General features: G+C 34.9%; 2 protein-coding genes across 5 annotated transcripts in view; one reads left to right on the plus strand and one right to left on the minus strand.

Annotated features, from left to right (window-relative positions):
- The window catches only part of LOC6642508 (protein sickie), a 215,571-nt gene that overhangs the window by 116,252 nt on the left and 83,968 nt on the right, over positions 1–15,351 (minus strand). The gene's annotated exons all lie outside the window — the stretch shown is intronic.
- On the plus strand, positions 704–2,183 carry LOC124460206 (fibrinogen-like protein 1). Its single transcript, XM_047010632.1, has 3 exons — positions 704–789; positions 846–1,873; positions 1,931–2,183. Exons 1-3 carry the CDS (start codon positions 709–711, stop codon positions 2,067–2,069), a joined length of 1,248 nt encoding a protein of 415 aa, XP_046866588.1. The 5' UTR covers positions 704–708; the 3' UTR covers positions 2,070–2,183.

Genomic DNA, 15,351 nt, shown 5'->3' on the forward strand with positions numbered 1-15,351 from the left:
ATAAATTTAACAAATTGAGTGATGTTTCAGAATGTGTGTCTGCTAGTTGTTTTAGCACTTTTTATACCCTTGTAAAGGATATTTTAAACTAGATCAGGCGATTGCGAAGCAAGTATATAAGAGATACTTCTCTGCAGCACAGAAAAAGATTGCAAACTGCATTCAGCTATGATTCCCAACTGGTTTTCGAGTTGGAGATATGGTATGGTTATTTTAAAGCTATAACCTGCTCACCTTTATATGAAATGATGAGAATGACGTTTGATGGATTTTTTAGACATGTTAGGCATACAAAATCGGGAAACGGTCACTATATCACTATATAATGTCGAAATATCTTTACCATGAAATCCTCAATCAAGCCTCAAGCAAATCGTCACATTCTTTATGAATTCGCTAAGCTCAAATTATATTATAAGCTCAGGAGCGGATTAATACTGGTTCAGACATAAATGATGTGATTTATTGGCCCGTATCAAAAAAGAACCGCCATTACTGAAAGCTTAGGTTGACATCCATTGTTTTATATCCACTTTATTGCACTATTTATTTTAAATGTTAGCAAAAGTATTTAATATTAATTATAAACAGTTATATAAGTAGTTAATGTCAAATTGGCAGTCCAACCCTGAAATTTAGAGAGCTATATAAAGTCAACAAAATGGAAAGATTTAGTTTCATTTTCACAAGTGCAAGATAAAATAAAATATGAAAGAACTGTTTAAACTAATTATAGTTTTATTTCTTTTCCAGGTTGCCGATTTTGATGACATTATAGCAAACGATTCGGTGAGAGTCTCTGACTGAATTTAGTTGAAGGATAATGACAAGAATTTTTATTCTAGGATGCAACTATTACGAATAGTTGCGTTAATTTTTGTTATGACGACGAGCCTCCTACGAAGAAACAGGTCCAAAGAATCAGCGGTGAGCTAGATGCGAAATATAACGGCCCGTTCTCAGAGTTTGAAAAATGTGCAAATCAAGTCAAGGAACAGAAGAAAAATTTGCAAATTTGCGAGGCTAAATTCAGCCTAAAGGAAAGACAACGTATGGCAAACATGTTAACACTTGCCAAAAAGAAAGCACAAATTAAAGATTTGAAAAATCAAATAAAGATGGAATCAAGTGCACACAGCGCTTTAACAAATGCAAAGGATGACGAAATTGACGAATTAAAGAAGGAAATCAATGATTTAAAAGCCTATAAAGGAAACGAATCAGCATTACTGATTTCTAAGGATGAGATAATTAACACCTTAAAAGAGAATACGATTAACTTGTTGAAGGCTAAGAATGATCAAATCAGTGACTTAAGGGCACTTTTGAACGAAAAAGACCAACAGCTGACAAAATACAAGAATGAAGGGGAAGATTTGTCAGACTCGGAAATCTACATTGATGGCACTCGTAGGATCCAAGTTGCTGGTAATCCATCCTTCACCGCACCTTTCATCCGAGCTGTATCCGATTGGACTGTGATTCTACGACGTGTTTATGGAAATGTCAGTTTTAGTCGGGATTGGAATGAGTACAAGAATGGATTTGGTGATCCAAATGGTGGAGATTTTCATATTGGCCTCGATAACTTGTACTCCATGCTAAGGACACGCCAGCATGAGTTATACGTCTCAGTTAAAGATGTTATTGGAAGCACAGGCTATGCCCGCTATGATAATTTCAAAATTAATCACGAAAACGCAAGTTATAATTTACTTTCGGTTGGCGAATACAAAGGAACTGCTGGCGATTCATTGTCCTTCCATGTAGGTCTAAATTTTACTGCCAAAGGTCGAGATCCTGTATACCGATCACCTAACAATGACCTGGGTGGATGGTGGTTCAAGACCACCAAAGAAAATGAAAGAGCATGGTAACAAAACATTTTATATATTTAATTCAACAACATTTTTATGAACAATATTTTCAGGTTAAGTAATCTAAATGGAAAGTATTATGAATCCGGAATTGCTCCCAACAAACGTGGCATCACTTGGGGTTCATTTTCAGACTTCAATTATAGTATATCCCTTACGTTTGCACAAATGATGATACGACCCCGACCATAAATTAAGTTAAATTTAAATAGAAAGTGTATTCACAAAATGAGTTATATAAATTCCTGGAAAATCAAAATGCTTTTCAAATAAAATTTAAAAGAGACTAGTTCAGAAACTACCGAACTAAAATGCCGTTTTAACAAGAGGGCCGGGGCTAACATCTACCACGTCAAATTTTATGGTAGGCATGTTAGGCATACAAAATCGGGAAATGGTCACTATATCACTATATAATGTCAAAATATCTTTACCATGAAATCCTCAATCAATCCTCAACAATTTGTCACAATCTCTATGAATTAGCTAAGCTCAAATAATATTATAAGCTCAGGAGCGGATTAATACTGGTTTAGACATAAATGATGTGATTTATTGGCCCGTGTCAAAAAGGAAAGCTTAGGTTGTGACATCCATTGACATATATCCAATTAACTTCATTATTTATTTTAAATGTTAGCAAAAGTATTTAATATTAATTCTAAACAGTCATATAAGTAGTTTATTTCAAATTGTCAGTCCACCCATGAAATCCAGAGACCTATATAAAGTCAACAAAAGTCTACTTATTAAACTTATTATAATTTTATTTTTTTTCCAGTTTGCCGAATTTGAAGACATTATAGCAAACGTTTCGGTGAGAGTCTCTGACTGAATTTAGTCGACGGATAATGCCAAGAATTTTTATTCCAGGATGCAACTAATACGAATAGTTGCGTTAATTTTTGTTATGAGGACGAGCCTCCTACGAAGAAACACTTTAAAAGAATCATCGGTGGGTTAGATGAAAATTATAACTACACGCTCTCAGATTTGGAGAATTGTGCAATTCAACTCAACGGCATTAATTAAAGAAGGAAATCAATGATTTAAAAGCCTATAAAGGAAATGATTCGGCATTACTAAATGCTAAGGATAAGACAATAAACACCATAAAAGAGAATATGATTAACTTGTTGAAGGCTAAGAATGATCAAATCAGTGATTTAAGGGCACAAAACATTTTATATCTTTAAATCAACAACATTTTTATGAACAATATTTTCAGGGTGAGTAATCTAAATGGAAAGTATTATGAAACCTGTATTGCCCCCAACAAACATGGCGTCACTTGGGGTTCATTTTCAAACTTCAATGATAGTATATCCCTTACGTTTGCACAAATGATGATACGACCCCGACAATAAATTAAGTTAAAAATTGCGAAAATCTAAATGTTTTTCTAATGAAATTTAAAAGAAACTAGTTCAGAAAACTAGCGAACTAAAATGCCGTTTTAATAACCGGAAAAATTAAAGGGGAGGAAATGGACAATAAAAAATGTTGGCATATTTGCTTGGTCATGTTGACAACTGGCGAAAGGCAATTAACAATTGTCCACAGTCAGAGTTGTCAATGGGGCCAGAAGATCCGGCAAAACCGAAATCTAGAAATACATACACACACACACACACACACACACACACACCCACATACTCATACACTCTCACGCACCGACAATTGCACTCAAATGAATGCCCTTTGGCACCTGTCGTCATCATGATGGTTGGTTGGTGTATGTGCTCCACCTTCAACGTTTTGCTCGAACTCTCGACAAAATTAGCCATTGGATGCTCTTGGCTTCAACCTCTGCATGGCCCAAAACAACAATTTAACTGCATTATTTGCACGTAGGCTCCAATTCCCCCTTTTCGAACCCCTTTCTCCACCGCTCTCTCACACTCTTCTGCCCGACATTAATGCATAATTTTGCCAAACTATTTTGAGGTTTGTTTGCCTGGCGGGTTGGTTAGTTGGTTGAGTTGCCTTTTACCTCTAACCAGATACACAGCAGATATTTCTCCCCCTGAACTCTCTACCCAGGCCAATTTATTTGTCATGTCAATATTAACATCGTGTAGTCAGTAGAGAGATGCATGCACATTTATCTATATATATATGTATGTATATATAGGTAAGTATGTACCTAGTAGAAAGGCAGACAAATATCAGGAAATTCTATTCGTACAACTTGCATCTGAACATAATTTGTACTATATTCTGTGCCTTTGGTTTTGTGGTTTTTGGTCCTGTCAACTTGCCCAACTGACAAATATTTGCTAAATATTTCAAACAGAGGTTACAGAGACAGGCAAAAAGAGAGAGAGAGCGAGAGAGACAACGGGAAAGAGATAGAGAGAAAAGTGCCTTGTACATTTAATTAGAATTTATGGTAGAGCTGAGTTTGCCGGGTGACGACTAATGGAGTCAACTAATTTTCATTAATAATACAAATGATAAAATAAAGTAAAATTTTGAAAATTTATGCAGAGTATTACCAAAATAGTCACATTGCATACCACATACAACTGCATAATTAGAAGAAAATATTATACTATATACTCCGGAGTGTAAATATGAAAATAGCTAAGCTAAATTTTGCATAAATGTTATACTTAATAGAGATATATGTAAATTGTTTATGTTTGAGGAAGAACGAACATATATTTTCAATGTGAATTGGTCTGTAATGAAGACAGATGTTTGTTTTTCCATTTGAATTATCTTTGAATTAACCAATTATCATCTTTGGTGAATTTTACTTCACCAATTTCAAACCAGATTTTTATTCAACTAAATGAATACGACCTTAATAATGGGGACGCCTGTTTCTTTCAGTTAAGCGTCCTAAAAAGGCCCTTGAGGAACCTATATCTAGCTACTGCTAAAAGATATTCCAATAATAGAAAAAGTATATATCAAATTCTACTATAACTTGTCCCAAACTTAATTTGAAGTCTAAGTTTACAAGTTTAACGACCTTTTTGGATTTTGAAAAACAAAACCCTGTTAGAATTTAAATCAAATATAATTGAGTTAGCTAAGCTTATCATCGATTTCCCAGTAGAGAAATAATGAAATATTTATAGTATGGTATCCAATTACAAACTAACAAATTAGTTTGATCATTTTCAGTTTCACTCCCTGCCCGCACAACATTTCCACACATCTCTTTCACATATGTATGTCTAACGAGCAGGAGGGAGGATGGGGAGCGAAAAAGTGTCTCAATTAGCTAAACATTCTCAAATCACAAGGCCTCAAATTATATTTTATTATTTCCTGTCAATCTTAATGAATGCCTCCTCTTAACTGCAGAGAGAAACTGATTTTTTTTTCCACTGGGCAAATGAAGCGTGGCTAATTGCCTAAACACTGATTTTTCTTTCTTTCTGTGCTTTTGTGCTCTGTAACTTGTTGACTGCTAATGAAGTCATAAACGGAAGGCTATGCAAAATAAAAATAAAGAAATATGCCTTTGACTTAAGCCTAAAGTATAACAATAGTGGGAATGGCGCCTTAAGTTGTCTGACTTTATTGTTTGTAGGCCCTACCCAGTTTCCAACTCAGACTCAGCCTCAGTCTCGGTCTCAGTCTGAAACTGAGGCTCAGAGTTGAACTGCAGCTGAAGTTAGAGTTGGAGTTTTGCAAGTGTTGCCATTTTTCATATAATTTTTCAACGCCTTTGCCAGAAGATTTATGGTCGCAAAATGCGTGACCAAGTTGGTTACATACTTGGCACGCATGCCCAATGGACTTTCTTCCTTGTTAATTTCATGAGAATTTTAACCAAACCCCTTTCTGAATCAACTCCCCACCCCATTCCCCCCTTTCTATCATCCCACTTGGCGAATGAATGGTATGTACAACAACTTGTTAAATGTGTTCAATCAATATTTTGATTGCGTGTAATTCATTTCAATGCAAAAAGATCTCACGTGTTGGCAAAACAAATTGTGGAAAATTAATCAGAAAACGAGCGAAAGAAAGAAATGGCCGACAGATCGTAAGAGAAAATGAAAAAAGAAAAAACTCAGAGGAAAAGTCTTTAGAGAGTGCAACCGAAATGCATAACCATTACGATAGCCGTAAATATTATAAACGGATATCGGAATAATTATGATAAGCTTATTTTTTTCTTTTTCTTTTTCCGGACTTTTTAGAAGAATATCCAATGGATTATCAATTAACATGAAAGTTTGAATGTTTTTGCGTATCTGAAATTTTGAGTTTTTGCATTTCTTAAAAAACTCATGAAAATTAAGTAAACAATGTTTAAGCGTTCCAGCACAATAAAGAAATATATTTTGTCCAGATGTTGACAGCTCATATGAGAAAAAATGCCCGACAGAATGACGTCCAAATTAATATTTCTATATAAATTTGTTTGTCTTACAAATGAAAATAATTCTGCAAGCTGCATATATGTACATTGGAATCAATCGAAACGGCTTTGTCTTTATCTTTGGGGTTAACTTTCCTCAATTCATTCTATTTAAGTATACAAGGTATATAAGGTTTCTTAAATTGATGTTGTAGAATTCCTTAAATTATATGTAATTTTCGAGTAATCTAATTTGTTGATATAAAAAAGAGTCTTAGTAATTTATCCGTACATAGGAAAAACTAAATATGAAATTTCTGTTAGCTTTTGAGTTTCATGAGAATCTTTGAAATCAAAAATTCTCAAAACACTCATCGTTTTGGAGCTTGGCCAAAATGTTGAAGAGAGAAAGAGGAAAAGCGTATTACTCAACGTTGAATTTTTCCTTTGAATTATGAAGAAAATGTGTCAGAAAATCCAGAATGTAGGCGGTCGTTGCATTGCATTTTGTCAAATGTGTGGCGAATATTTTATGCTAAACAGGCGAAAATTGAAACCCGTATGCAGCTGCACAACCGAAATCTGAAATCGAGATGCACATGTGGTGTGGGTGGCTATGCGACTGTGTCTCATCATCATCATCATCATCATCATTCCAATCGTCATCAACAACATGATCATTGAGATTTATGTTTGTGTTTATGCTGCTGCTTGACATTTCCGTTCCGTTCCTCGGCGTTGCCGCTTCTTCAATCAAAAGACTCCATTTCAAGCAATGCACGTTCCAAAAGCAAAAGCAAAAAAAAACGCGAAATAACAATTTATACAAAAATAATAAAAATATATCATACGACAATGCAAACCAAAGTGGCAAACAACAATAAGAAGCAAACCAATAAAAGATATGAGATAAGGCACGTTGCCCAGATTGAAAATGCAGCAGCTCCTTAATGAATGGCCCAGAGATATCACGAGAGAGAAGACTAGGGGGAAACCTTTTCGAGTGACCATTGAAAGCAATCAAGGATTAACATTTAATGTTCACTACACAAGGAGAATGGGGAGTCGAGTACACTTCAAACTGATTGAGTGGACTGCCAACTGAGCAGCATAGTGCCAAGAGTTTTAGTCAAGAGAATGATGACCATTGACCAATGGCAAATGCATGGAAACGGTTGATAAATCGCCCACGAGCTTTTCAATTAAACCATTAAGAACATTGCGGAGGTTTAATTAAAAGAGACTTACTATTAGAATATTAGTCACTAATTGGTTAAACTATTGAAAACTAGAAAAAGTTATTACCCATTGTGGATTTGAATGGAGTGAAATATATGTTTCAACAATCAAACTTTACTCCAAACATTAAAAACAGACTGAAAATTTTAAATTGCAGAGCTACAACTAGGAACTAGACAATTTTGGATACTGATAATTCGGTCTTGCATATCCGAGCTATTCAAAATTTGAACGAATTCGAAACCGCGCTCCTTAAATCCATTTGCAGGATATAGATGGAGGTAGAGTAACATATAATAGTATCGAATCCTATAACTATGATAATAGGGTAAAGAAACTGCTGATCCCAGAACAATCCTTAATGCTTTCCATAGAAAAATGGCATTAACCTAATAGTATTTTATTGATCTTGCAAGTCTTGGACAAAAAACTCTTTTTAAATGTTAACTCCCTTCAAATTGATTGGGTGATTATTAATTCAAAATTCGTGCTACTGTCAAAATATCTGGTTTTGGGTTCTTCCTAGTTATTAAATTGATTTTTAACTAAAACTAACTTCCTCAACCTATTTTCGTCTATATATATGTGTATATAATTAAAGTAATATTGGCAAATTTTTAGCCTGAGGGGTTTGAGAACCGCAAATACCGCAAAGATCTTTCGGCATTGTTGACTGAAGTTTGCCGACTAAAGAGTTGTGGACCCTCTAACAAGAGAAAAATATCCAAGTAATTTGTTTATTTTTGCCAAGAAATTTTTGTGTGGTAGGAGGCCACACACAAATTCAATAAGGGCGAGAAGTTATTGAATGCTGTGTGTGTGTGTGTTGTGGATATATGTATGTTATTGGAAAGCCAAATCGTGCTAATTTGTAGCGCCCATTTCCGTTCTTTATGCGGTCCTTTGTGTGGTCCATTTTATTGATGACCCACAATTAGCAGGCCACAAAAAGGCGATGTTTTGGTGGGATCGTAAACAAAACTTAAACCTTGGCAAACAGAAACCGAAACCGATACAAAGAGTGAGAGATTTGCAAACCGCAAATAAGCACGACCTTGACTGCGGTTGCTGCTGCAAATCGGCTCCTCCATTGTGTCTGTGTGTGCCTCCAATGGATTGGAGTAGAGTGGACCATATGGGCACCCACTGGCACTCCACTGACTCATGTGTAAGTGCGTACACATAATGAAACCGGTTCAACATTTGGCCGGCAAAAGTTCTTTGAACCTTTTTGATACGAAAATTTATTTTGTTTTTTTTTTTATTTTTCTCTTGTGTTTCTCTTGATGAATTTATTTGTATTTAATGCGGTCGAATTGTCACGGGCAACGCGTGCCGTTTCTGTCAGAGACGCTCCAACTGAGGGAGGAAGAGTTAAAAGAATTTATGGCAAGAATTGAGGGTACTTAATTATGAGATATTATCGAAGAAATATATACAGTTACTTAGTTAGAGTTACCTTAACAAAAGAATAATCAAAACGAAGTAGCATTAAATTGATTTAAGATGTCCTCACATCGAGCAGCATTCGACTAACTCAATTGAGGTCATGTCGTGATGGAACTGCAACTGATAACCCTAACTTTAGCTTATGGCCATAGCTTTTGATTTACGGTTAGGTTAACGGCACATTTTGGACTTATATAGCGTCAAACTGTATAAATCATGGCAGCCATCTAAGAGTTATGGATATCTCATTTAGCATATAAATAATAATACTTCAGATATTAACTGAAACTTTTTTGCATAAGTAAATGGCATTAGAACCTTGGACAATTAATCAAAAGTCAGACAATTAAGGTAATTAAACACATGATCCAGTTAAAAAACATTTAAAATATAATAATAAGGATTAATTTTATATAATGCACGTGCTATGCATTGTTTAATATCGAAAACATATTACTGAACTTTTCAATATCAAAAACATTTCTAAAAACAATTTTCTTTTTTTTTTAGAAATCAACCGCATTTTTTTTTGAAACACTACAAAACATTTCAAAAGAAAACAAAGGGGAGAGAGAGGGCGAAAAAACTAACATGTTGGCCCATAATGCCAAACTGGAAAGTCGGTCAATTCAATTCTGGCCTGTCCGTTCGATTTTGCTACAAATTTGTACACGAAAAACAATTGGCAACGGAATTCACTCTCTGTCTTCGTCTCGGTCTCCTTGTTTCTGTCTCTAACAACTTCCGCAACACATTTGTCCAATTTGCAAAGAGACACAACCAACCGCACACACACCGAAACTGACACAAACACACACACTCATTCATTTCCACTGTCAATGCTCAATTGTACCCAATTATTTTTGGCATGTGGCGCAAAAAGGTGTGGAAAGTGTTTTCAAAGCCATAAATTGTCTTTGCCAATTAGTTAAACGAATGGAAACGGGCTAAGAAGAGCAGAGGTGATGGGTGGGTGGTCTTAGATTTAATTAGTATTAGCATTAGTTAGGTGAATGGGTCAAGAATGTTTACATTTATGTGAATGAGTACTAAGAAAGAAAATCGCTATAATAATAATTAGCCCTTGAATTGGTAAATGTTTGAATTGTTTGGAAATAGTTTTGGGAAAACTAGGAGGTGGAGGAATTTGTTGTTAACAAAATTAGTTTGAAAATGGGAGACTCCTATTGCGTCCTTGGATTGACAAGTGGCAGATGATTTTTGCAATGGTTTTTAGTCTTAAAAAGTCTTCTAACATCATATTGTTTGGCTCTTAACTCAAATACCTCTGTTATTAACTAAATTCCCTATGTTAAAATATTAAGAAAAGTTTTGCTAAGATCCTTAGAATTCCGCCTTGGTTAGATCCTTTCACATCTCTGATCTGAAATAATTATGTCCAAAGAATTTGTAGTCTAAAAACAAGGTGTTCTTAGAATTTTTAAGAATTTGTTTTAGTCAAAAACAGTTGATTTTGAATCATGCCAAGTTTTGATTATTAAAAAACGAATTTACTTTACATTGTTGTAATAAAGATTATTCGTTAATTTTAGCACCAGGTTTTCTTCTACTTACAAGCATTGTCTTAGTTGATGATTCACTTTCGAAACACTTGAGCTATTTACTTCCCACAAAGTTTGTTTTTCTAAATGAAATTTTCAAATTCGAACCATTTATCACTCTGTTAATTTTTTATATACCCATAGATGTGTGACACACCAATTGTAAGCCTACAATATGTCAGCTCCAACTCCAATCACATGACTCATCATCAAGAGCAGCTTCAGTTAAAACAACACCAACATCAAGACCAAGAGTTGCCTCTAGGCCAAAGTCCAAAACCGTTGCAACAGCAGCAGCAGTGGCAGCGGCAGCCGTTGGCAGTTGTTGTTGTTGTTGCCGCTGCGGTTTGCAGCATTTATCTGGCTAGACACTACCGACAACAACAACAACAACAATGAAAGACAAAAAAATGAGAGACAAAAAAAAACCGAAAAGAAAAGCCTAATTCTGTCTAGCCAGCAGCTGACAGCTGTTCATAGTCATGAAGTAAGCCCATATGGACACCAACTCCCCAACCTCACCCGCCCATACCGCCTAGATCCCCCTTCCCCACTGTCACCTCATCTAAGATGAGTTTACCAAGAAATTAAATGCAATGTTTGCTTTTGGCTAACAAAAATTCATGTTGTTAAATTAATAAACGGCTAAAGTCGCTTGACTTGACAGTTTTTCGCTTTATTTTTCCTCTTTTTTTTTTGGCCGGGTCGAAGAAGTCAAATGCGATTTAACGCTCAATTTGCCGTCTTAAGTCAATGATGAATCGCCGCTTAGCCATTGATAAATTTAACTTCATTAAGTCGCATCTAGCTGGCAACGATATCGGCGGGTGGCTTAAATAGAAACCACACAAGTGGATGGTTGACTGAAGTTTAATAAGCCAATTGATAACAAAAGCCAAGACCGACAAAACAACAAATAATTATGTAATTTGTTGTTCGTAAATTTGAATCGAGCGCTTTTATTGTTAACGTCTCATGTTATTCAGGCCTAAATACAATGGTTAATAGTTAGAACGACAATAAAATTAAGTGAAATATATGTGTGTGTGTGTCAGTTAGTGTGTGTGACAGTATGTTTGTGTGTGTGCATTGTGGGCGTAGAGAACAATGCGTTTGAAATGAGAATGAAAATGAAATTAAATGTATAAAGCATTCCCCTCATCATTCATGAAACCAGTGGCATCTCATTGAAAAGGGATGGCATCGAAAGCATTGTGAGCCACAAAGAGAATTACATGGTTAACAATTTGGAATGTTTTGAGCACTTGAAATTCCTTATGCTAAACTGTAGATATTAATGAACATTTAATCATCACCAAAAAGTGATTTCTCGACTAGTTCTTTAAGAAGATATAACATGAATTGAGAGGTGCTTTAGAAGAACTTTTTTTCAGTTAATTTTCCATTTATTATTATTAAGCAAAAAGTATTTCAAGTAAGAACAAAACATAACAAACATTCTATCTTTTATTCCATAAAATTCGATTACGAAACCTTGAAAAAATGAAAAAGATGAACAACAGTTTCATTTAGAATAAACTCTTACTCTTTATTCAATTACCTAAAGGTAAAAAGTGCCCCCCATGGGGAAAGAGCTACGCCACTGTTGCCACACAGCTGTGCCCTGCTTTTAGCTGGAATATGGGCACGTAACCTATCTTTTTGGCCGCACACGCCTTGCCACAAAAGACTAAATTACCTACATACGTGTGTATGTATGGGTGTGTGTTTGCATCTGTGTGTGTGTGTGAGTGTTTTTTTGTGTGTAGGTGAATGTAGGTGAAAGGTGAGCACAAAAGACACAAAAGGTTCGGATACGAACTATGCGGCAAGTAAGGAATATAAGGGACAATGGCACAAGGACCACCACAAGGGATCGGAAGGGTCATAAAAATGACTTGGTTAATACTTATATTCTCTCATTGCATAGTAAGGGAATCGAATCGAAAGAGTAGTTGGGGGTAAAAAGGCTAACAAGGGGCGTGTCTGTCAGTTTGACAGTTGTGTCATGATAATTAGTTGGTGGTGTTGTTGTTGTTGTTTTTTTTTCAGGGTGTCTAATTTGTGTGGCATGCGTGTTGACTACTTTTTTATGATGACGACTCCACCTTCCATCGTCCCCTCTATCTCAACGCATAGTTTATGTTGATTTAATGTTAATTTTACGGAAAATTGATAAAGATCTCTCAATGATAAACGAAAAACAGAAGGGGTCACTACAATGCAAGGGAGAAGGGCGTAGAGAGGATAGGTCAATATTTTCATTTACCTTTTGTATTTTGAAGTTGTTTAAAGTTGTTTTATTTGATGGCCAGCGGCCAGTAGTTGCAGCTACTTGAGGTCGCACACTTCACAATTAGAGCAAGGCAACAAAGCAAAAACAACAAAAACTTTCAAACTTAAAATTGTTTTAAATTTGTTTAATTGATATCATTTATAGAGACACAGACACACACATAGACACAAACACATTGAGACACTTGAGACAATTAAACAATTTCATCGTTTTTGCAAAGAAATTTGCATGAAATCATTTGTGGCAAACTTTTCAAGCGATTAATTGAAAGCAATTTATAGAGAAATTTAATTCAATTATCTTATTGATCAAGCACTTTAATTAGCAAAAACATGTCGATGTAAATTTTTATTTTACTACGAACGTTTGTTTAGTTTTGTTTCTTCTCCGTCAAGATACGTAAATAATTGGCTCTGACACAAATTTCACCCGCATCGATCTGACAATAGCAACAGTTGGTTCCCTACTGAAACGTTAAGACTATAAAGCCAAACTGAGGCGATCGGTCAAACGATCGTTATTCGTGATCGTGATCATCAGCAGTATTGGGACTTCGGTTTCGGCTTCGACTTAAACTCATTGTTGTTGCCGTTGTCGTTTGGATTTCGTTTTGTTTTGTTTTGTTTTTGGGGTAGCATCATCTGCAATTGTTTTTTGTTGCCGACTGCTGACAGCTGGTATGTTTAGCAACATATGACAGACAGGTTTTTGTATTGGACTGGCTGGCAACAAATGTAACCAGACAATGTTGCCAATGAAATGGGACACAGTTAGTCAAACAATGTTGACAACGACTACATGTAGTTAACACAAAACGGTTCAAAATTTACTACTCTATTAGGGAAACTTATCGCTTTTTTGAATACGAATGAAACCTTAAGATCTTAAACAAATTACTTAAGATATACTTAAGTGTGACTCTATAAAAAATATACACATAGGTTATTCCATTGTATTTCTAATCATTTAATATTTTTTTAATATCGTAATATCTTTAAGATTAATGAGAGAAAAATACCTAGTTACCAATTACTGGGTACAAAAATCTACTGCAATAGCATTTAAATCGTTTTATATTTACAAATAATTTGTTGAGTACCTACAACTCACTAGGCTTAAGCTTTGTTCAAATGAAACAATAAATAATTCATTTTTAGCAATCTGCAACACATTGTCAATGCCCCTGCAACATGTTTTCTATGCGGATGCAACATATTGCTAATACCTTTGCAGCATGTAGCCAACTAAACATTTATACAACTGAGAGCACGAGAGAGAAAGAGCGAGACATAGTTCTCTGATGGTTCTCACAGACACAAGTCCTCTGACCCTGGTTATGTCTGACATCTTTCAGACATAAACACATATTCCCACTAAATATATATATATGCGTCTGCCTGTTATTTCGTTCTGCTTGCAATGAGTAAACAAATTTTCAATGGAATCACCAATAAGTCATCAAAAAATATGTCAGAATATGGACTTGACAACATGTCTTCAGTCAATCAATAAAAACAATCTTATATATACACTGTAACTACCGATTCCCGATTGGCTCCCACATATATAAATATTCATTCATTCATTTAAACAAAAATTGCCGAGTTCAATAGCTTCATAAATTTTAATTGCAAACACGTGAGAGCAAAAGAGAGAGACAGGAAAGGGACAAAGAGTAACAGAACTTGTTGAGTTTATGAGTGGAAACGACAAAAGTAGGCCAAGTTAAGCAATTTGCTCTTTTTTTTTTGCATATATGCTATGTGATTTATAAGGCAGCCACCTCAACAGACAATTAAAGAACAAGCAAAAAGAAGCCATAAAAATGAATGGCAAAATGTTACCATCGATGATAAGTCTACATCTGACGATCACGAAGTTGACTCGAACGACCAAAACAAAACAAAAACAAAACCAATATGGAAAAACAACCAAATTTAAAATCAATAGATCATAAAAAGTTTTTAATTTTCGATTAACGAACTGCATTCACTCTTAATTACTCTTAGTCAATCGGTAATTGCTAGCAACTATTTTTTTAAAATTGAGAATCCCTGAAAAAGGTTCTGAAGAATTTTTATTCAAACTCATTTTTACAGCTTTTAAATCTAAGAAAACATGTGAATAGTTTTAAAACATTGAAAACAAGTTATACACTCCTATATTTAACTGCTTTGGGTTCTTTGAAAACCTCTTACGAATTGTCTTTAAAGCTTCCTGTGAACTAATATGAACCGCATTGAAACCAAATTGGTTTGGGATCTCAAATTCAATCTAAATTACTTTCACGGAATCGATACAGATCACTCAGAGTTTTGGTTTTTCGCTCGGCGATATTGATATGAGATTTTAATACATTTCAGGCACTTTTATGGTTTTTATTTTGTCTTTAGGATGATGTTACAGCTAAATAAAATATTACAGATGTGTAAACAACTTGATTATTTGTTCATCACTTGTTTTCAGGCTTGGCAAATTGAATCTTGATGATGGTTAAGTGCTGCTTCTTAAGCATTTTCTTATCATTGCAACATTTGTACAAATTAACGTAAACTTTTAGTAAGTAAACTTTCAATTTGTTAATTCTTTTTTCTTAAGCGAGAG

Source organism: Drosophila willistoni, assembly GCF_018902025.1.
Source record: "Drosophila willistoni isolate 14030-0811.24 chromosome 2R unlocalized genomic scaffold, UCI_dwil_1.1 Seg167, whole genome shotgun sequence".
NCBI classification, from domain to species: domain Eukaryota; kingdom Metazoa; phylum Arthropoda; class Insecta; order Diptera; family Drosophilidae; genus Drosophila; species Drosophila willistoni.